This window comes from Nerophis ophidion, linkage group LG26 (assembly GCF_033978795.1).
Source record: "Nerophis ophidion isolate RoL-2023_Sa linkage group LG26, RoL_Noph_v1.0, whole genome shotgun sequence".
In the NCBI taxonomy this organism is placed as follows: domain Eukaryota; kingdom Metazoa; phylum Chordata; class Actinopteri; order Syngnathiformes; family Syngnathidae; genus Nerophis; species Nerophis ophidion.
Genome location: NC_084636.1, coordinates 14,198,468 through 14,221,893, shown reverse-complemented (window position 1 = coordinate 14,221,893; position 23,426 = coordinate 14,198,468). Strand labels below are relative to the sequence as shown.

Here is a 23,426-nt window from a genome sequence, read left to right as displayed (position 1 = left end):
AATAAACACACACACTTTAGCGGGATATTTCGTGTCCGTGCAGGAGTGTGTGCACAGGTGTCTAATCCCACGCTCGTCCGTCAGCGTGCACACCCCGACGTCAAAACAAACCACATAATTAAGCCGACGAACACATAAATATCGCCTGGTGTTTGTGTCTTGTATCAGGCCAGCCTGCATCGCAAAGACAGGCCTCCGTGTCCCCCCTCCCGCCCGGCAGGAGACGGCGAAGAGGACATCATCAAACATGATATCTGGATCCTGTCACACACAAGAAAGCACGCCGTGTTCTGTTTAAGAAGAACTTGTGCTTAAACTCAACTTTGATCTCATCATTCACAACTTTTTGTCCGGGTTTCAAACTTTTTTTCAACAATTGCCACCTCAGAAAATACTTTAAGTACCACAATAATGACCAATGATCAAATACAGTAGCGTAGTAGGCCTAAGTATTCATTAAAACAAGAATATTTAATATTTTTGGCTACGGTAACATTACACAGTTTGAACAGTAACCACTACTATGTAATCGCTGACTTACACAATTAAGTGACATTTTAAAAAGCCGGCTGACATTCAAAAACATCACATAAGCCGTGTGTTAATGTTGCATTCAAGACTGCTGGGAAATTAGAAATATCCCATTCGGAGGTGAACCTTGGTCCGTGTACCTTCCGTTCATTCCATTTCCAATTCTTAAATTCTATCCATCCATCCATTTTGTACTGCTTGTCCCTTTCGGCGTCGCGGGGGGTGCTGGAGCCTATCTCAGCTGCATTCAGGCGGAAGGCGGTGTACACCCTGGACAAGTCGCCACCTCATCACAGGGCCAACACAGATAGACGGACAACATTCACACTCACACTCAAACACTAGGGTCAATTTAGTGTTGCCAATCGATCTATCCCCAGGGGCAGGTTTTTGGAGGTGGGAGGAAGCCGGAGTAACCCACGCTGTCACGGGGAGAACATGCAAACTCCGAATCAATGATCGATATCATATTCGACCACTCTGGCTGCAGTGCCCTCTGCTGGTTGTTCAGGGGAGTGTGTAGGTTTACATGTATTTGTGCATCCGGTTTGTGGGAGGAATGTCTCGTCGACACAAAAGCAAAAAAAGTGATCCACATATGCAAATATATTACAAATACAAATTTAAAAAAACAAGCTTATTTATATTCAAATCTCAAAAATGTATTTACAAATTCACCTTTATTTATACAAATTTTTGATTTATTTGTATGTCACATTTTTATATTTATACATTTTAACTGTATATATTTTCAAATCTCAAAAATATATTTACAAATACGCGTTTATTTATACAAATTCTTGATTTATTTGTATGTCACATTTTTATATTTATACAATATACTCCGAGAACCGGAGTACCAGGAGGGAACCCACGCAGTCACGGGGAGAACATGCAAACTCCGAATCAATGACAAGTATCATATTTGACCACTCTGGCTGCAGTGCCCTCTGCTGGTTGTTCAGGGGAGTGTGTAGGTCACATTTATTTGTGCATACGGTTTGTGGGAGGAATGTCTCATCGACGCAAAAACACAAAAAGTGATCCTCATATGCAAATTCATTACAAATACAAATTTAAAAAAATCAAGCTTATTTATATTCAAATCTCAAAAATGTATTTACAAATTCACCTTTATTTATACAAATTCTTGATTTATTTGTATGTCACATTTTTGTATTTACACATTTTAATTGTATGTATTTTCAAATCTCAAAAATATATTTACAAATACGCGTTTATTTATACAAATTCTTGATTTATTTGTATGTCACTATTTTATATTCATACAATATACTCCGGGAACCGGAGTACCCAGAGGGAACCCACGCAGTCACGGGGAGAACATGCAAACTCCACACAGAAAGATCCCGAGCCCGGGCTTGAACTCAGGACCTCCGTATTGTGAGGCACATGCACTAACCCCTGTGGCACGTCCGTGTACTTTCCGTTCATTCTATTTTCGATTCTTAAATTCCAATTCTGCAAATCAAAAAAAAAAAACAAAAAAAAAAAACACATTTTGGGCCATTTTTTTCTATTTTCATTTCTGAAACAAAAGTTGGACAACTATTTAATGAGGCTATTTTAAAACGACAATAGGACATCCTGCTGAACAAAGATGTTAGCGTTATGCTAAAAACCAAAGCTAAAGTGGTCTGTATACCTTCCGTTCATTCTATTTCCAATTCTAAAACGCAAATTAAAAAACTAAGCTCCTGCCGTTTTTTGATTTTTATTATATATGGCAGATTTTAATACAAACAAAAAAAGGGTAGATTTTCACTAAAATCTTGTCATAAAATTGGAATTTGTGCTGTTTTCCTTTCATCAATTTTTATTTTTCCAGATAAACGCAAAAATCGAATATATGTTCATCCAAAATGCAAAGATGCGTGGTTATCTGTTTTTGATTGATTGAAACTTTTATTAGTTGATTGCACAGTACAGTACATATTCCGTACAGTTGACCACTAAATGGTAACACCCGAAAAAGTTTTTCAACTTCTATAAGTCGGGGTCCACGTTAAGCAATTCATGTGTGATGACAAATTGAGTATTTTAGCAAGTGTCCTATTGCCGGTTTAAAAAAGTGTTATTAAATAGTTGTCCAACTTTTGTTTCAGAAATGAATGGAAAAAAATGGCTCGGAATGTGTTTTTGACTTGCATTTAATAATTTGAAATAGAATGAACGGAACGACTAGATCTGACCAATCCAAGATTGATTTAGACAAGATCTAGCTCATCCAAGTCCGATTTAGACTAGATCTGACCAACCAAATTGGATTTGGACTAGGTTTGACTAATAGAAGTCTGATTTAGACTAGATATGACCAATCCAAGATTGCTTTAGACTATATCTAGCCAATCCAAGTCTGATTTGGACTAAATCTGGCAAATCCAAGTCTAATTTAGACTAGATCTGACGTACCAAAGTCTGATTTAGACTAGGTCTGACCAATAAAAGTCTGATTTAGACAAGATCTGGCCAATCCAAGTCGGATTTAGACTAGATATGACCAATAAAAGTCTGATTTAGACTAGATCTGGTCAATCCAAGTCTGATTCAGACTACATATGACAAATCCAGGTCTGATTTAGACAAGATATTACCAATCCAAGTCCGATTTAGACTAGATATGACCAATCCAAATCTGATTTAGACTAAATTTGGCTAATCCAAGTCTGATTTAGACTAGATCTGACGAACCAAAGTCTGATTTAGACTAGGTCTGACCAATAAAAGTCTGATTTAAACAAGATCTGGCCAGTCCAAGTCTGATTTAGACTAGATCCGGCCAATCCAAGTCTGATTTAGACTAGATATGACATATCCAGTTCGGATTTAGACAAGATATGACCAATCCAAATCGGATTTAGACTAGATATGACCAATCCAAGTCGGATTTAGACTAGATATGACCAAGGCAAATCTGATTCAGACTAAATCTGGCTAATCCAAGTCTGATTTAGACTAGAACCAAAGTCTGATTTAGACTAGGTCTGACCAATAAAAGTCTGATTTAGACAAGATCTGGCCAATCCAAGTCTGATTTAGACTAGATATGACCAATAAAAGTCTGATTTAGACTAGATCTGGCCAATCCAAGTCTGATTCAGACTAGATATGACCAATCCAAGTCGGATTTAGACTAGATATGACCAATCCAAGTCGGATTTAGACTAGATATGACCAATTCAAATCTGATTTAGACTATATTTGACGAACCAAAGTCTGATTTAGACTATATCTGGGCAATCCAAATCTGATTTAGACTAGATATGACCAATCTAAGTCTGATTTAGACTAGGTCTGACCAATCCAAGTCTGATTTAGACTAGATCTGACCAACACAAGTCTGATTTAGACAAGATATGACCAATCCAATATTGATTTAGACTAGATCTGGCCAATCAAAGTCTGATTTAGGCTAAATCTGACTAATCCAAGTCTGATTTAGACTACATCTGACCAACCGAAGTCTGATTTAGACTATACCTGGGCAATCCAAGTCGGATTTAGACTAGATATGACCAATCAAAAGACTGATTTAGACTAGATCTGACCAACCAAAGTCTGATTTAGACTATATTTGGGCAATCCAAGTCTGATTTAGAGTAGATATGACCAATCCAAGTCTAATTTAGACAAGATCTGAACAACACAAGTCTGATTAAGATTTAGTGTGACAAATCCAAGTCTGATTTAGACTAGATATGACCAATCAAAGATTGATTTAGACTAGATCTGACCAATATAAGTCTGATTTAGACTAGATCTGACCAATCCAAGATTGATTTAGACTAGATCTGACCAACACAAGTCTGATTAAGACTTTGTATCACCAATCCAAGTCTGATTTAGACTAGATATGACCAATTAAAGATTGATTTAGACTAGATCTGACCAATATAAGTCTGATTTAGACTAGATCTGACCAATCCAAGATTGATTTAGACTAGATCTGACCAACACAAGTCTGATTAAGACTTTGTATGACCAATCCAAGATTGATTTAGACTAGATCCAGCTAATCAAAGTCTGATTTAGACTAGATATGACCAATCCAAGATTGATTTAGACTAGATCTTGACAATCAAAGTCTGATTTAGACTAAAAATGACTCATCCAAGTCTGATTCAGACAGGATCTGACTAATATAAGTCTGATTTAGACTAGATATGACCAATCAAAATCTGATTTAGACTAGATCTGACCAACCAAAAGACTAATTTAGAATAGATCTGACCAATCCAAGTCCGCTTTAGAATAGATCTCACCAATCAAAAGACTGATTTTGACCGGATCTGACCAATTCAAATCTGATTTAGACTAGATCTGATAAATCTAAGTCTGTTTTAGACGAGAACTGACCAGTCAAAGTCGGATTTAGATTAGATTTGACCAATCAAAGGTGGATTTAGATTTCATCTGTCCAATGGAAGTCGGATTTACACTAGAACTGACCAATCTAAATGTAATTTAGAGTAGATCTGACAATTCTAAATGTAATTCAAAATTGTCATTTTGTCATATTGAGCAGAATAATAGAATAAAGACCTGCAGTCGTTCATTGAGCAGCGCTGCACGTGAGAAGAAGCACAAGCAGAGAGTGAAAAGAGGTTTATCCTGCAGTTAAACGTCTTAGCGCAAACATACGTGTCCACGGTCACATGCACACTGTCTATGTCTGCAACACTAAGTGCTTTTAATCTGGCACTGTACACACACACACACATACACACACACACACACACACACACACACATACACACACACACACACGCACGCACACACACACACACGTGTGCAAAATAAGCGCACGGGCCAATGATCCTGACGCCGTGCCAGAGATCAGCCGTGGAATGTAAACAGGAGCAACATGAGTGGAGATTGAATCTAGATTCAGATATTTTCCATCAAGTTCTCTCACAGCTTTGACTCGTGGCTCGGAGGACAGGGGAGGGTGTGTGTGTGTGTGTGTGTGTGTGTGTGTGTGTGTGTGTGGAGGCTTAAGGCTGGCATTCCTCAGGTGGGAGGAGGTGTGTGTGTGGGACTATTGTCATTCAGACACACACACATTGTTGACATTCAGAAGTATGCAAATGCGGTGCATTGGGGTTTACATTTCAATATGACGGCCAATACCAGTGCTCATTGGGAATGCTAATTGATGGCGGCCGTACACAAACATACCCAGCAATGGACTCCCCATTAATGACAATGATACCAATCTCATGAGCAGGCTTTGACGGTCGGATCATAAGGTTTGATCCTACAAAAGAACCCGGCCTTGGGGGGCAAAGAGGTATAGCTCTTTTTGTGGGCCAGGGCACCTCGGGAAGTTACTCACGAGTGTGTCAACAAGGACATCCTTCTGTGAATACTTTGGATTTCACCCTAATTATCCCCACATTCCACGTGCCGTGAATACCCCCAACGATGCCTGACAATTGCCCTCAATCCAGCCAAGTACCCCGCAAAAGTTAGTGCCCTCTATCTAGGCAGCTGTCTTGCAAACAGCAGCCGGGATTGTCACGCAAACATAAGAAGACGTTATAGGCGTGTGTCCCTGATACGTGACAGAACTATTTCTGAGGGGATTTAAAGGGGAACATTATCACCAGACCTATGTAAGCGTCATTTTATACCTTGACGTTGCAGAAAAAAGACCATATGTTTTTTCAACTGATTTCCAAACTCTAAAAGGGTGAATTTGGCGATTTAAATGCCTTTCAATTGTTCGCTGTCAATGGGAAACAATGGGAAACAATCCACCATTTTCTCAAACACATTACACACACCAAGTCATTCAGCTCTGTTATTTTCCGTGTTTTCGACAGTTTTCCGTACCTTGGAGACATCATGCCTCGTCGGTGTGTTGTCGGAGGGTGTAACAACACGATCAGGGACGGATTCAAGTTGTCTTACGTGGAGTCTGCATCGATTAGCACGGCATGTTAATCGATGCTAACATGGCAGAAATGGCAAGAATGTGTGGCTATCCTGCGACACTCAAAGCAGATGCATTTCCAACGATAAAGTCGACGAAATCACAAAGGTGATTTTTGTGGATGTTACTGACTTATGTGCTAATCAGACATATTTGGTCGCAGCATAACTGCCAGCTAATCAATGCCAACATGCTATTTAGGTTAGCTGTATGTACATTTGTAGCTACATTTCCATCCAGCTTTTCCCTCCACCCACATTTAATGCCAAACAAACACTTACCAATCGACGGATTTAAGTTGCTCCAGTGGTCAAAAGACGCAATCGTTGGTAAGAAGGCGATCGCCGAATGGCTTCAATAGCTATTCGCTCAATAGCTTCAGTTTTTTCTTCAATTTCGTTTTCGCTATCTGCCTCCATACTCCAACCATCCGTTTCAATACATGTGTAATCTGTTGAATCGCTTAAGCCGCTGAAATCCGAGTCTGAATCCAAGCTAATTTCGCTATAGCTTGCTGTTCTATCCGCCATGTGTGTTTGTATTGGCGTCACTATGTGACGTCACAGGAAAATAGACGGGTGGATTTACAGATAGCGAAAATCAGGCACTTTTAAGCCTTTTTTCTGGATATTCCATGATGGGTAAAATTTTGAAAGAAACTTCGAAAATTTAAATCAGCAACTGGGAACTGATTTTTATTGGTTTTAACCCTTCTGAAATTGTGATAATGTTCCCCTTTAAGTACCGTCCTAAAACTAATTTGTATATTCTAGCCCAGTGGTCGGCGACCCGAGGCTCCGAAGCCACATGGGGCTCTTGGATCACTCCGATGTGGCTCGGCTGCATACTTGTCGACCCCCCCATTTATCCGGGAGGTTTTCCGGATTTCAGTGCCCCTCCAAAAAATCTCCCCACGCTAACATTCTCAGATTTTCCCCCGCACATCAATATTGGGGGTGTGTCGCGATGGCAATGCCTTAAACACGTCCTCCTGATCGTGTCGTCGCGTCCGCTTTAATACTATGCTATCTGAGTGCGGGCCGGCCACATCTAGTGTGCGGCTGCTGACTCAACGTTCAAGCGACTGCAAGGCATACTTGTTCAACAGCCATACAGGTTACACTGAGGGTTGTGATATAAACAACTTTAACACTCGTACTAATATGCGCCACACTGTGAACCCACACCAAACAAGAATGACAAACGCATTTCGGGAGAACATCCGCGCTGTAACACAACATAAACACAACAGAACAATTACCCAGAATCCCATGCATCCCTAACTATTCCGGGCTACATTATACACCCCCACTACCACCCCACCCTCCGTGCATCGGTTGAGGTGGGCGGGGATGGGGGGGGGGCAGGGTTTGGTGGTAGCGGGGGTGTATAATGTAGCCCGGAAGAGTTAAAAAACAAAAAAACAACAACTTAGATTTATATATTTTCCAGACACTCAAAGCGCTCACAGAGACGTGGTAACTCATCATTCATTCACACCCAGTGGTGGTAAGCTACATCAATAGCCACAGCTGCCCTAGGGTAGACTGACGGAAGCGTGGCTGCCAGTTTGCGCCTAGGGCCCCTCCGACCACCACCAATCATTCATTCCTCATTCATTCACCAGTGTGAGCGGCACCGGGGGCAAAGGGTGAAGTGTCCTGCCCAAGGACACAACGGCAGCGATTTTTTGGATGTCAATAGGTGGCATGGGAACCTGCAACCCTCAGTTTTCTGGCCGGCCGCTCTACCCACCACGTTAGGGATGCATGGAATTCTGCGTATTTGTTCTGTTGTGTGTGTGTTGTGTTACAGTGCAGATGTTCTCCCGAAATGTGTTTGTTATTCTTGTTTGGTGTGGTTTCACAGTGTGGTGCATATTAGTAAGAGTGTTAAAGTTGTTTATATCACAACCCTCAGTGTAACCTGTATGGCTGTTGACCAAGTATGCCTTGCAGTCGCTTATGTTTGTCTGCAGATGTCTAATACAACATGTGAATGGGCTGGTAAGCTGTTTGTTACGGTTATAGAGGGCGCTAAACGCTTTGTCATCATAACATGCCCTTGTTATTATTGTTTGGGTGACAACCAGCAGACAGTCGAGAGAGTAGTTGCTCTGAAACTCGGTAGTCTTCCGGATAAATTGAGATGGTTGGCAAATGTGATGTTGTCAAGCGGCATTCAAATAAAACTCGCGGGCCGCACTAAGACCCTGGTCAATACATAGCACAAAGCAAAAAAAAAACTTTGTACGCTTTTATTTTATTTTAAATTTCAAAAGAGTCTTGTGGCTCCCATAGTTTTCTTTATTTTTTGAAACGGGTCAAAATGGCTCTTTGAGTGGTAAAGGTTGCGGACCCCTGCTCTAGCCCGAACCTGGGCAAATTAATCTGGCCCACCGGACATTCCGGAAAATATTTTTTTAAATCTTTAAGCTGGAAAGCGTAGCTGCCATTATGATGTGCAGTCTTGTTTCCTAATGACCGTAGGTCTTGAACTATACAAAGTATTTCAATGGTTGGAATTTGCACTTTTGCAAAGATATACTAGTTACTATGGTAATGTAAACCGTCACTGTGGTCATCTAAATAGTTACTATGGTCATCCAAGTCAAAGCAGCTCAAACGAGGCACTAAGCAGTGTGGGTGGGGAGCATTTCCACAGTGTTTACAGAGCCTGAAATGTGTGTGTCAGGGACGCGGAAGCAGATTTTTACAACAAAGTTCTAAAGCTTAGTGATATATCGGATTGTCTGTATTTTTTTTTTTACCCTTCGCATTTTTATTTCAGTGTGTTTTATGCATTTTTGTTGTTTGTAAAATATGTGGATGGAGAGGGGATGTGACATCCATATGTTGTCAGTATTCAGTGTTTTATCGTTCATAGTTAATTTTGTAAATCACACATTCTTTTAGATGCGATGGCAACTTGTCCAGGGTGTACACCGCCTTCCGTCCGAATGCAGCTGAGATAAGCTCCAGCGACCCCCCACCCCCGTGACCCCGAACGGGACAAGCGGTAGAAAATGGATATATATATATATATATATATATATATATATATATATATATATATATATATATATATATATATAGGGCTTCACGGTGGAAGAGGGGTTAGTGCGTCTGCCTCACAATACGAAGGTCCTGCAGTCCTGGGTTCAAATCCAGGCTCGGGATCTTTCTGTGTGGAGTTTGCATGTTCTCCCCGTGAATGCGTGGGTTCCCTCCGGGTACTCCGGCTTCCTCCCACTTCCAAAGACATGCACCTGGGGATAGGTTGATTGGCAACACTAAATTGGCCCTAGTGTGTGGATGTGAGTGTGAATGTTGTCTGTCTATCTGTGTTGGCCCTGCGATGAGGTGGCGACTTGTCCAGGGTGTACCCTGCCTTCCGCCCGATTGTAGCTGAGATAGGCGCCAGTGCCCCCTGCGACCCCGAAAGGGAATAAGCGGTAGAAAATGGATGGATGGATATATATATATATATATATGTATATATATATGTGTCTTGATTGGATTATCCAGAGAATAGTGCTCGATACCGTGGTAGAGCGCACCTACATATATATATATATATATATATATATATATATATATATATATATATATATATATATATATATGTGTGTTAGTGTGTGCGTGCTACGATTTCCTTCTTGAATTCAATAGTGTTTTCACCTTCTTCAGCAACTTTCTTTGGACACAAAGCATCTCATTTAGTAGTCATACTCAATCACACGGAAAGTGGGGGGTAAGAAAATGGAGGTACCGCTGTGTTGTACAAACCTATCATTATTCTAATTGACACAGACGAGCTCTGATGAGTCACTTGTGTGTCCTTTGTACAGCAAATGACTGATTCCTCAGCTGCCAGGAGGCTGAAAAGCATCCCTTCTTTTTAAGATCTGCAGCCACTTACTATTATCTCAGCCTGTTGCTACACTTTCATGCCTTTCATCCCTCCGCACTACAAGCGCGCAACAGCAAAATGTTCTGCACGGTAATTCCGTCATTCTGTTGAATTGAATGTACTTATTCCTCTTTTGTCCTTCTCTTGATGTTGCTTGTGGGGGAAAAAGAAAAAAAAAAAAAGACATGGAAAAATGTAATTGCTTTTTCCTTTATATGTTTTTGATTTATAATTTACAAATGTTGAATAAGAAAAAAGACGATTTAAAAAAAATTAAAACAAAACGTTTTTTTTGTTTGTATTTTTCTTTTGGAGAAAACTGGGGGGAAAAACATACATACATAATTACATATATATATATATATATATATATATATATATATATATATATATATATATATATATATATATATATATATATATATATATATATATATATATATATATCCATTCGTTTCCTACTGCTTGTCACTTTTGGGGTCGCTATACATACAAATATACATATATATATATATATGTATATATATATATATATATATATATATATATATATATATATATATATATATAAAGCACATATGTTTTTCCCTGTCTTGAAAAAAAGACACGGAAACACGTATTTTTTTCATTATAAGTTTTCAATTTAGAAGGCAAAAAAATATTACAATAAGAGGAAAAAACTACTAAGAAAATGATTTCTCATTAATTTTTGCCTAAAACAAGAAAAAGATGACAAAAAATTTTAACTAAATATTTTTTTCTATTTTTCTTTTGGAGAAAAAAGAGAATATATATATATATATATATATATATATATATATATATATACATATATATACATATATATATACCTATATATACATATATCATAAACACACACAGTGGCCTAGTGGTTAGAGTGTCCGCCCTGAGATCGGTAGGTTGTGAGTTCAAACCCCGGCTGAGTCATACCAAAGACTATAAAAAATAGGACCCATTACTTCCCTGCTTGGCACTCAGCATCAAGGGCTGGAATTGGGGGTTGAATCACCAAAAATGATTCTCGCTGCTGCTTACTGCTCCCCTCACCTCCCATGGGGTGATCAAGGGTGATGGGTCAAATGCAGAGAATAATTTCACCACACCTAATCTGTGTGTGACAATCCTTGGTACTTTAACTTTAACTCAACAATCAGTAAAGAAATCAAATACTTTTGGAAAAAAGATCATTATCATTATCAAAATAATATATATAATGACAGAAAGTAAACATGATGGAAAAATAAAAAGCAAAAAGAAAACAGTACAGTAGTACCTCCGTTTTCGTGAATAAACCCTTCAAAAATGGTGCAATGAAAACTGAATTGTAATAAATTAAAAAAAAGAAGCCATTTTTTCAAGTATAAATACGGTGATTTAAATCCAATCAATGTGTTGCAGACACCCAAACAAATGAACACCAACACATTTTATAGAGAATAATCATAGTTTTACATGTATAAAACTAATTTAAATACATATATATGATAAATCAAATCGATAAATCAAATCTTACCGTAACTGTTACTTTTATGGCAAATTTTGTTGGCGAGGATGGCGATGAGCAGAGAGGGCAGGGGAGAAGAGAAACCAAACGGATGCCATCTTCTTACTTTGCTACGAGATTGTGTTTTTTTTCTCATAAGTCCTCTCTCACTTACAACTTTCATTGGCCCCATTAGCAGTCATACTTACAAGTGAATAACAAGTGAAAAATATTGACAAAAATATTTGTGGAAAATCAGTGTACCTTTGTACGCATTTTTGATTATAAAAACCTTCTTTTTATTCCGCATTCAAAGTCATATTTGAGAGTGTTGGATAAAACTCAATAAAAAGCGTAAATAATGAACTCTGCATATCCATTATTGTTACACATGTATGTGCACGCGCCTGCCTCGTCATCAGCGCTGCCGAGGTGGATGAGTTCAACGCGGCGTACAAATTAAATCTCCATGCTCGCTGTCGCCAGCGCTCTTATCAGAAATACATACCAGAGCGTAATGAGTGACGACGGGCATGCCAACATAGCTCAGAGCTCCAACGAAAGATGCCAACATAGCTCAGAGCTCCAACGAAAGATGGCCTACGCAGGCATGCGGAGGTTGACCGCGCAGGCCAAGAAAAAAAAAATGAAAAAGTGGGACACAGGCTGAGGTTAAATAAGAATTAGCTGGTCATGGGTGACATGAACACATGCAGTGTCACTCATCAGCTCATGTGCGGCATGTTTGGATGCTTTAGGAAGGGGGGGTATTAAGCAGCCGTTAACCCCCTTCCTATGCAACCCCCCGTGTGGAAGGACTTGTCAGGACAAGTCGCCTGCAGCAACACAACAAGGGCACGCTTAAGAAGAAGGAAAGAAAAGGTAGAATAACATGCCACACATGGAATTACACTAAAAACGTTACCTTACCGTGTGTTGCACCGCAGATTTTGTCTCCATTAGGTAAAAGGCTCATGCACTTCACGCAATTTTGGATCCCTAACCCTGTGTTTTGCAGTCTTTTTTTTTCAATTTATTTCCTGTCCAGCTATTCAGGGAAATCATATCGTTGATGTAGATGCCCATATTTGCTATACAGATTTACTTTGCAAAAGAGAAGTATGGGATACTTCTCTTGTCGCCTTATTTGTATTTACCTTTATTAAATGAATTTTTATAAATGTTTGGCGCAGTCGGACCGGAGCAGGAGGGGATACAAAGAGGGGGAAATTGCAGGGACAAGTGGTGGATAAGACAGACAACAACAACAACAACAACAACAACAAACACAACAATAACAATAACAACAACAACAGTCTTTTTTTTTCTTCTAACAGTGGGTACAGTGTGATGTCACAGTGAGCTCGGGCTCACTGAAGCCGGCAACATTTCTGGGTGTTGTTGATAAATGGCTTTCACTTTGCATAGTAGAGTTTTAACTTGTGGCGACTAGTCCAGGGTGTACCCCGCCTTCCGCCCGATTGTAGCTGAGATAGGCACCAGCGCCCCCCGCGATCCCAAAGGTAAAAGCGGTCGAAAATGGATGGATAAATGGAGTTTCAACTTGCACTTAAAATGTAGCAACAAACTGTAGTTACAATGGTTTTCTGAAGTGCGTCTGACGTACTTATGTGGGCATTTATACTATATGATAAATGATAAATGGGTTATACTTGTATAGTGCTTTTCTACCTTCAAGGTACTCAAAGCACTTTGACACTATTTCCACATTCACTCATTCACACACACATTCACACACTGATGGAGGGAGCTGCCATTCAAGGCGCTAACCAGCACCCATCAGGAGCAAGGGTGAAGTGTCTTGCTCAGGACACAACGGACGCGACGAGGTTGGTACTAGGTGGCGATTGAACCAGGGATCCTTGGGTTGCGCACGGCCACTCTCCCACTGCGCCACGCCGTCCCGATATGCTATCGGCTAACCTGCTCATCTGCCTGCCATGTCATTTTCTTCTCGTTTCATGCTTTCCGTCTGTTCTGATGTCAATGAAAAAATGTTTAATCATGTGTTCATTTGTCCGCGGTATATTTTTCAACATGGACCGCCATTGCGATATAACTACTTGGTTTGAGGAAAGACAGAGAAGGTACGATAAAGTATCATTTTTCATTAAATTTTAGCATTGGCTTTATTTGTTTTTTATGTGGCAAAATGCGCCAAAACAGGTTTACCTAATGATGTGACCTGTGAGTCTGTATAATGAGAAAAGCGGATTACAAACATGTTGTAACACGTCCCGCTGAAATAAGCAGGGGAGTCCAAGATAACGTTGCTTGAATGGTAACATATGTTGCTCCATAACCTGTATGGACCTTTCAGCATTAATGGTGCCTTCACAGATGTGTAAGTTACCCATGCCTTGGGCACTAATACACCCCCATACCATCACAGATGCTGGCTTTTGAACTTTGCGCCTGGAACAATCTGGATGGTTCTTTTCCTCTTTGGTACAGAGGACACGAGGTCCACATTTTCCAAAAACTATTTGAAATGTGGACTCTTCAGACCACAAAACACTTTTCCACTTTGCATCAGTCCATATTAGATGAGCTCGGGCCCACCGAAGCCGGCAGCATTTCTGGGTGTTGTTGATAAATGTGTTATGCTTTACATAGTAGATGTTTAACTTGCACTTACAGTTGTGGCGACAAACTGTAGTTACTGAGCCCATGTGGTGTTATCCTTTACACATTGATGTCGATTTTTGATGCAGTACCGCCTGAGGGATTGAAGTTCCGTAATATCATCGCTTACGTGCAGTGATTTCTCCAGATTCTCTGAACCTTTTGATTATTTTACGGACCGTAGATGGTAATATCCCTAAATTCTTTGCAATAGCTTGTTGAGAAATATTGTTCTTAAACTGTTCAACAATTTGCTCGCACATTTGTTCACAAATTGGTGACCCTCGCCCCATCCTTGTTTGTGAATGACTGAGCATTTTAATGGCAGCTGCTTTTATACCCAATCATGGCACCCACCTGTTCACCTGTGGGATGTTCCAAATACGTTTTTGAAGAGCATTCCTCAACTTTCTCAGTCTTTTTTGCCACTCGTGCCAGCTTTTTTGAAACATGTTGCAGGCATTTTATTCCAAATGAGCTACTATTTGCAAAAAATAACAAATGTTTTCCAGTTTGAACATTAAATATCTTGTTTTTTGCTGTCTATTTAACTGAATATAGGTTGAAAAGGATTTGTAAATTATTGTATTCTGTTTTTATTTACCATTTACACAACGTGCCAAGTTTACTGGTTTTGGGTTTTGCATATAAAGCGAACATCATCAACAGTGAAACCTACGGAATTTGGCAATGCATATTTTATCATGTAGACTATAATACTACTAATAATAGATGATATAGCATACATATTTTGCAGCAGAATATACATAGATGAAGTACAATCACAGTGCAAAACACCTACGGTACAATGTATAAGTCCTACAATGTAAATAGTTAAAATGTAATTCAAATACGTCAATTACGATTTAGTTTGGTGTATTGTCTTCTTTTATATGTTGGATGACAACCCTCTATGTACAAAACCCCAAACCAGTGAAGTTGGCACATTTAGTAAATCGTAAATAAAAACAGATTACAATGATTTGCAAATCCTTTTCAACCTATATTCAATTGAATAGACTGCAAAGACAAGATACTTAACATCCAAACTGGTAAACTTTGTTATTTTTTGCAAATAGTAGCTGATTTGGAATTTGATGCCTGCAACATGTTTCAAAAAAGCTGGCACAAGTAGCAAAAAATACTGAGAAATTTGAGGAATACTCTTCAAAAACGTATTTGGAACATCCCACATGTGAACAGGTGGGTGCCATGATTGGGTATAAAAGCAGCTGCCATGAAATCTTCAGTCATTCACAAACAAGGATGGGGCGAGGGTCACCACTTCTGTGAACAAATGCGTGAGCAAATTGTTGAACAATTTAAGAACAACATTTCTCAACAAGCTATTGCAAAGAATTTAGGGATTTCACCATCTACGGTCCGTAAAATCATCAAAAGGTTCAGAGAATCTGGAGAAATCACTGCACGTAAGCGATGATATTACGGAACTTCAATCCCTTAGGCGGTACTGCATCAAAAATCGAAATCGGTGTGTAAGGGATATCACCACTATCAATAATTACAGTTTGTCGCCACATCTGTAAGTGCAAGTTAAAACTCTACTATGCAAAGCGAAAGCCATTTATCAACAACACCCAGAAATGCTGCCGGCTTCACTGGGCCCGAGCTCATTTAAGATGAACTTATGCAAAGTGAAATAGTGTTTTGTGGTCTGAAGAGTCCACATTTCAAGTTGTTTTGAAAATCCCACAGGTAAACAGGCTAATTGGGAACAGGTGGGTGCCATGATTGGGTATAAAAGAAGCTTCTATGAAATGCTCAGTCATTCACACATCATGATGGAGCGAAGTTCACCACTATGTTTTTTGTTTTTTTTCCATAATATTTATTTATTCATTTGATAGGGAAATCATATTACAGGTACTGAGAAAAAACACTTTTTTTTGGTTTCCCCCCTAATATTGAAAGGTATATGCAGGTTTTGGAGCAACATATGTTGCCATCCAAGCAAGGTCTTTTTCATGGACGCCCCTGCTTATTTCAGCAAGATAATGCCAATGACAATGTCCTCCTGTGACTCACAGCTGGATCGATTGAGTTGAACGTGTCACCTAGGGAGGTTTGGGTCATGCAAAACGAGGAATGGGTATTTATACAAAAAAAATATTGCTACTGTTATTTATTTAACTGCCATTTTTGTTACATTTTGTTTTGATGGCTCTATTTTAACTCATGTAGGTGCTGCTGTGTAACAAAGAAGGTCATTGTCAAACGCGTATATCCGCTACTTCGGTCTAAGAGCAGGCGAGTCAGTTTATTCTGAACATTTTCTGTGTTTATAACCGTACTCTAGTCTCGGTCCGAATGAATTAATGGCATTTAGTGTAAGAAGCGTGCGAAAATTGTAATTCCCAAACTTCACCACTAGGTAGAGCTGTTTAGTCTGATGTACAAACCCCAAAACCAGTGAAAAGTTGGCGCGTAAAATACATCCATCCATCCATTTTGTACCGCTTATTCCCTTTGGGGTCGCTGGTGCCTATCTTAGCTACAATCGGGCAGAAGGCGGGTACACCCTGGACAAGTCGCTACCTCATCGCAGGGCCAACACAGATAGACAGACAACATTCACACTCACATTCACACAATGATTTGCAAATCCTTTTCAACCTATTTTGGGGCGGTATTGCTCGGTTGGTAGAGTGGCCAGCAACTTGAGGGTTCCAGGTTCGATCCCCGCTTCCGCCATCCTAGTCACTGCCGTTGTGTCGGATTGTAAATAATGTAAATAAATCAATGTATATACTATGATGATTACCGTATTTCCTTGAATTGCCGCAGGGTTGCCCACATATGCAATCCTCTCCAAGGTTTCTCATAGTCATGATTGTCACTGTCACCGACGTCCCATTGGGTGTGAGTTTTTCCTTGCCCTTATGTGGGCTCTACCGAGGATGTCGTTGTGGTTTGTGCAGCCCTTTGAGACACTTGTGATTTAGGGCTATATAAGTGAAGTGAATTATATTTGTATAGCGCTTTTTCTCTAGTGACTCAAAGCGCATAACATAATGAAACCCAATATCTAATGTTTAAATTTAAACCAGTGTGGGTGGCACTGGGAGCAGGTGGGTAAAGTGTCTTGTCCAAGGACACAACGGCAGTGACTAGGATGGCGGAAGCAGGGATCGAACCTGCAAACCTCAAGTTGCTGGCACGGCCACTCTACCAACCGAGCTATACCGCCCCTAATAAATAAACATTGATTGATTGATATATTTGTACCATGAATTGATTAACGTGGACCCCAACTTAAACAAGTTGAAAACCTTATTCGGGTGTTACCATTTAGTGGTCAATTGTACGGAATAATAATAAAAGTTTCAATCAATCAATCCTTGGGCAAGACACTTTACCCACCTGCTCCCAGCGCCACCCACACTGGTTTAAATGTAACTTAGGTATTGGGTTTCACTATGTAAAGTGCTTTGAGTCACTAGAGAAAAAGCGCTATAAAAATATAATTCACTTCACTTCACCTCGCATTCAATCAGAAATTATTATTATTATTATTTTTTTATTAGCTTTCCTTAAAATAGACACATTTTTTTCTCTAAATTTGGCCCCCTGAGTCAAAATAATTGTAATAATTGTAAAAGAAAGCTCCCACCTGTTGCCGGAAGAAGAGGCGCGGCTGAAGCCTGTTGGGCGTGGTCAGCTCGGACAGACAGGTCGCCTTCAGCCAATCAGAAGACGGCACTGCTGCTGCCTTATAAAAGCCGTGCTCGACTCTCAGTCGAACAAGACTCTGCTTCTCCAGACAGACAAGACACAAAGAAAAGGATTGGTTTTTTTCTTCACCCACACATCTCTGCTACTTTTTAAAATACTTGGAGCTTAGCTTTAGGACCGAAAAGGAGAAGAAAAAAAAATGCGTCTCATCCAGAATATGACCACCATTGCGGAGTGTGCCGCACCGCAGTTCTCGCTTGCAAACCGGGCTATCAAGATAGCAGTCATAGGGGGCAGTGGAGTGGGGAAAACAGGTAAAAAAAATAACCAGTTTTTAGTGAAAATATAACATTTAAGTGCAGAAAGGACGACGTTAAACCTGTTGCTTTGCTCCCTTTCAGCGCTGGTGGTGAGGTTTCTGACAAGGCGCTTCATTGGAGACTATGAGAGAAATGCCGGTGAGTTTAATTATTATTATTATTATTATTTATTTGCTTGTAAGTAAATGTTGCATATTGTAAACAAAAGTTTATTTAAAAAAAATAAAAATGCCGGTGTTGCAATAAAAAAGGTGCACTAGAACAGTGGTTTTCAAATGGGGGTACGCGTACCCCTGGGGGTACTTGAAGGTATGCCAAGGGGTACGTGAGATTTTTTTGAAAATATTCTAAAAAAAGCAACAATTCAAAAATCCTTTATAAATATACTTATTGAATAATCAACAATATATGAATGTAAGTTCATAAACTGTGAAAAGAAAAGCAACAATGCAATATTCAGTGTTGACAGCTGGATTTTTTGTGGACATGTTCCATAAAAATTGATGTTAAAGATTTTTTTTTTGTGAAGAAATGTTTTGAATTAAGTTCATGAATCCACATGGATCTCTATTACAATCCCCAAAGAGGGCACTTTAAGTTACTTCTATGTGTAGAAATCTTTATTTATAATTGAATCACTTGTTTATTTTTCAACAAGTTCTTAGTTATTTTTATATCTTTTTTCCCCAAATACTTCAAGAAAGACCACTACAAATGAGCAATAGTGTTTTACAATTTAATAAATCAGAAACTGATGACATAGTGCTGTATTTTACTTCTTTATCTATTTTCTTCAATCAAAAATGCTTTGCTCTGATTACGGGGTACTTGAATAAAAAAAAATGTTCACAGGGGGTAAATCACTGAAAAAAGGTTGAGAACCACTGCACTAGAACGTCTCTTAAAACTACAAGGAACCATAAGTAGGAACGTGGAACAAGTTTTTAAAAAGTGTGTGTGTGTGTGTAGGTAACCTGTACTCCAGGGACATCCAGGTGGATGGAGACAACCAAGTCAGCCTGCAGGTCCAAGACACCCCAGGTGCAGAGGTAATAATTCACATCCTCCCTTTTTCCCCCCCCTTCTTTTTGTCTGTTGGCCATGATGACTTGTGCAGAGCACTCTGTGATGCAACACATCCAACATTGTGGGGAAAAATGTCTCCCCAGAGCTTGTCTGGAAGGCTCGGATCAAACGGGCCGGGAAGCGGTCCAAGACCAAAGCCAGACAGCGTGTGTCTGGGAGAAGAATCGAGTCTAATGGTCCATTTAGGTTAATGGCGTAACCTTACACAGCTCCGGGTCGCATGTTCTCCTCGTGCTGGGATAGGCTCCAGTTTACTAGTGACCCTATGAGGACAAAGTGGGAAAATGTATTACTTTTTTCCCCCACCAAGTCTCAACTCAGAAAACACTTTGCTCTAGTGGGCAACATTAAAATGCAGTAGCGTAGTAGACTTACTTTTTATTGTCATTCAAATATGAACGTTAAAGTAACAATGATTGTCTCACATACTAGATGTGGCGAAATAATTCTCTGCATTTGACCAATCACCCTTGATCACCCCCTGGGAGGTGAGGGGAGCAGTGAGCAGCAGTGGTGGCCATGCCCGGGAATCATTTTTGGTGATTCAACCCCCATTTCCAACCCTTAATGCTGAGTGCCAAGCAGGGGAGGTAATGGGTTACATCTTTATAGTCTTTGGTATGACTGTCAGCACAAATAACAAAACTTTGCTGCATTAGCTCATTGTAGTGCAGGATAAAAAAAAAAGCAATAAGGTGCAGATGTATATAAATAAATACGTTACTGTACAAATAAATATATTGCACTTTTGCATATGCATCCAGGTTTATGGGTGTATGTTACATTGTCTTTATATTCCAGCGAGTTAGTCCATTTTCGGGAGGAATTGAGGGGATTATTATGATACGTTCAGGAATCTTATGGCCTGAGGGAAGAAGCTGTTAAAGAATCTGAAGGTTTTGCTTCGGAGGCTGCGGAACCTCTTTCTAGAGTCCAGCAGTGAAAACAGTCCCCGGTGGCGGTGGGAGGCCTATGTCAAGGGAGTTAAACTCATTTTAAATCAGGGGGGCCACATTGAAGAAAATCTACACCCAAGTGGTAAAATCACGGCACAATAACTTAAAAATAAAGACAACTTCAGATTGTTTTCTTTGTTTAAAAATAGAGCAAGCACATTCTGTCAATGAACAAATCATGTATATATATTTTTTTTTACACTTAAATTGCGGTTAATAGTCCATCCATCCATCCATTTTCTACCGCTTATTCCCTTTTGGGGTCGCGGGGGGCGCTGGCGCCTATCTCAGCTACAATCGGGCGGAAGGCAGGGTACACCCTGGACAAGTCGCCATCTCATCGCAGGGCGCGGTTAATAGTATTATATCTTTATTTGTCGCTATTTATACTTTCTGAATAAATGTGTGAATTTTCCATCTATGTCAAGATAACAAAATAACATCAAAATTAAATTACAGGATGTTATTTATGTAGTTTGCTTATTTGTTTTTTGTTTTTTATACATTTGTAACAATCCACAAAGATACAAAAAATTGCTGTTGTGACATCTAGTGGACACATTTAGAACAGCAGTTTCTTTCATTAAAAAATGTTTGCTAATTTTTACACTAAACTCACCCCTGGCCTATGTAGTCGTTAAAAACAAGTTAGATTATGGGAATATAAAACACTGTACTTAAATCAAGTGTTATCTTTGGCGAACCACTAGTGGTACTTGTACCAGTTTTGAGAATAACTGAATTAAAAAAACGGGATTAAATGTCTCACCAATTGTTTTCCAGTTGACCGACCAAGGCATCGTGCTTCCTGATCACGTGACCTGGTCCATCCAATGGGCCGACGCTGTGGTGCTGGTGTACTCCGTGACCGACCGCCGCAGCTTCGACTTGTTGCCCCAGTTGCACCAGCTGGTGGCCCAAACCGCCACCGGCAGGGGAGAAGGCGCCCCGCCCGTCATCCTGCTGGCCAACAAGACCGACCTCCTGCACCTTAGGCGTGTGGACCCCCAGGAGGGCCCCCTGCTGGCCGCCACGCTGGACTGCGCCTTCTACGAGGTGTCGGCCAGCGAGGACTACAGCCAGGTGCACGGCGCCTTCCACCGGCTGTGCTGCCAGCTCGCCAAGCAGCCGCTGGCCGCGCCGCCACCCGCCCCCGCCGAAAAGAAACGCTCGCCACTCATCCCCAGGCCCAAGTCGCCCAACATGCAGGACCTGAAGAGGCGCTTCAAGCAGGCGCTGTCAGCCAAGGTCAGGACCGTGACCTCCGTGTGACGGGGAGGACTGCGGGAGAGGGCGGAGCTACAGGTGGTCTACGGCGGCCACGGGAATGTTTTGGAGCTTCACATGCGAAGTTTTGTGCTGGTGCGGTGAGGTGAGGTGTCACGTCCTGCAGCAGCCAGGATGCTCAGCAGGTGTTGGGGACACAAACGCACCATGAAAGAAGACAGTCTTCTGTTTAGTTGCCTTTGAAGGCCTGATGGTGGCGCCAGCACACACGAGAGCACATGGACATGGCAGGTGTCAGAATGGCAGCGTTATCACTGATGCACTTTAAACAGGAAGTGAGGCCTGTTATTTATTTGTTGGCGATTCACACGGTTTTGGTCACAATAAAATTATGATTTTTTGAATTTGTCTTTTTCTTCTTACTACCAGCTCGTTAACTTTGATCTAACGAGCTGAATTTGCTCAATCACTTCAAAAAATATTTGTGAGTGAAATATTTTTGCGAAAGCTTTACATTTTTAATTTGACTATGATTATTTATAATAGAATAGGGTAAAATTGAATAGAAAGTACTTTATTGATCCCTGGCGGAAATTCAGCACCACAGTTCACTCACAATAGACAATAATAATAATGATAAATAATATTTATGAATAATATAAATATATTCTACATTTAAGAAGGGACATATACATTATACAATCTGATAGCTGTAAAAGCCATACAAAACTGAAAATTCCAAGGGAAAGAAAAGTTTTTGTAAGGAATTGTATGCTTTGTGAAATTTTTTTAAACCAACTGTCATTTTTATGAATTTAAAATTATTTTTGAAATATTTTAAGAGGACTTAAATCTTACAGAAGCTTGCACAATTAACTGGGATTTACTATTTTCATAGAGAGAAAATCAAATTTTATTTAGGGCTGTCAACACAATAGAGAAAAAAAATATTTAAAAAATCACTATAAAAATTCCTTTTTTTTTAAAAATTCCATCCATCCATCCATTTTCTACCGCTTATTCCCTTTCGGGGTCGCGGGGGGCGCTGGCGCCTATCTCAGCTACAATCGGGCAGAAGGCGGGGTACACCCTGGACAAGTCGCCACCTCATCGCAGGGCCAACACAGACAACATTCACACTCACATTCACACACATAATGTAAAATTGTTACTATTGCTATAATTGTACTAGTTAGAAAATTCCAAAAAAAAGTGCAGTTCCTCCTAAAGTCACAAGTGCAATCATTCACAGAGTTAATTTTTTTTTTGGCGTCAATGCATATTTTGTTTTTATGCAACATCCATCCATTTTCTACCGATAATGTAAACATTTGAAAAAAACGATAATACAGAACACAATTTTCACATATTTTCTTTTAATTATTCACAATTGATATTTATGAGCTTACTTTATATTTTTCTTTTGCAATTTTTTTTATGCACAAGTCAATGTTTTGGGGGGCATTTTTTAATTATTTAAATAAAGTATACAGGACTTTTTCTGTACTTTTGTAAATTTTTATTCCATTTTGTATAACTTAGTAAATGTTTTATCATAATTACCCCTAAAAAAATAGCTTTTTGATTTGTTTATT

The 23,426-nt window shown here is 39.8% G+C and overlaps 1 protein-coding gene across 2 annotated transcripts in view; it reads left to right on the top strand.

The window, feature by feature from the left end:
• The window catches only part of rasl11b (RAS-like, family 11, member B), a 31,725-nt gene extending 9,490 nt beyond the window's left edge, over positions 1–22,235 (top strand). The window contains exons 1-4 of one of the 2 annotated variants that reach the window (XM_061888034.1): positions 18,204–18,556; positions 18,644–18,700; positions 19,532–19,611; positions 21,388–22,235. In XM_061888034.1, the coding sequence (XP_061744018.1) occupies positions 18,442–18,556; positions 18,644–18,700; positions 19,532–19,611; positions 21,388–21,876 (741 nt within the window). In that variant the 5' untranslated portion in view covers positions 18,204–18,441 and the 3' untranslated portion in view covers positions 21,877–22,235. Of the gene's footprint in view, positions 1–18,203; positions 18,557–18,643; positions 18,701–19,531; positions 19,612–21,387 lie in introns of those variants that run through there. The other variant, XM_061888036.1, reaches the window with a different exon arrangement.
• Positions 22,236–23,426: the final 1,191 nt, after the last annotated feature.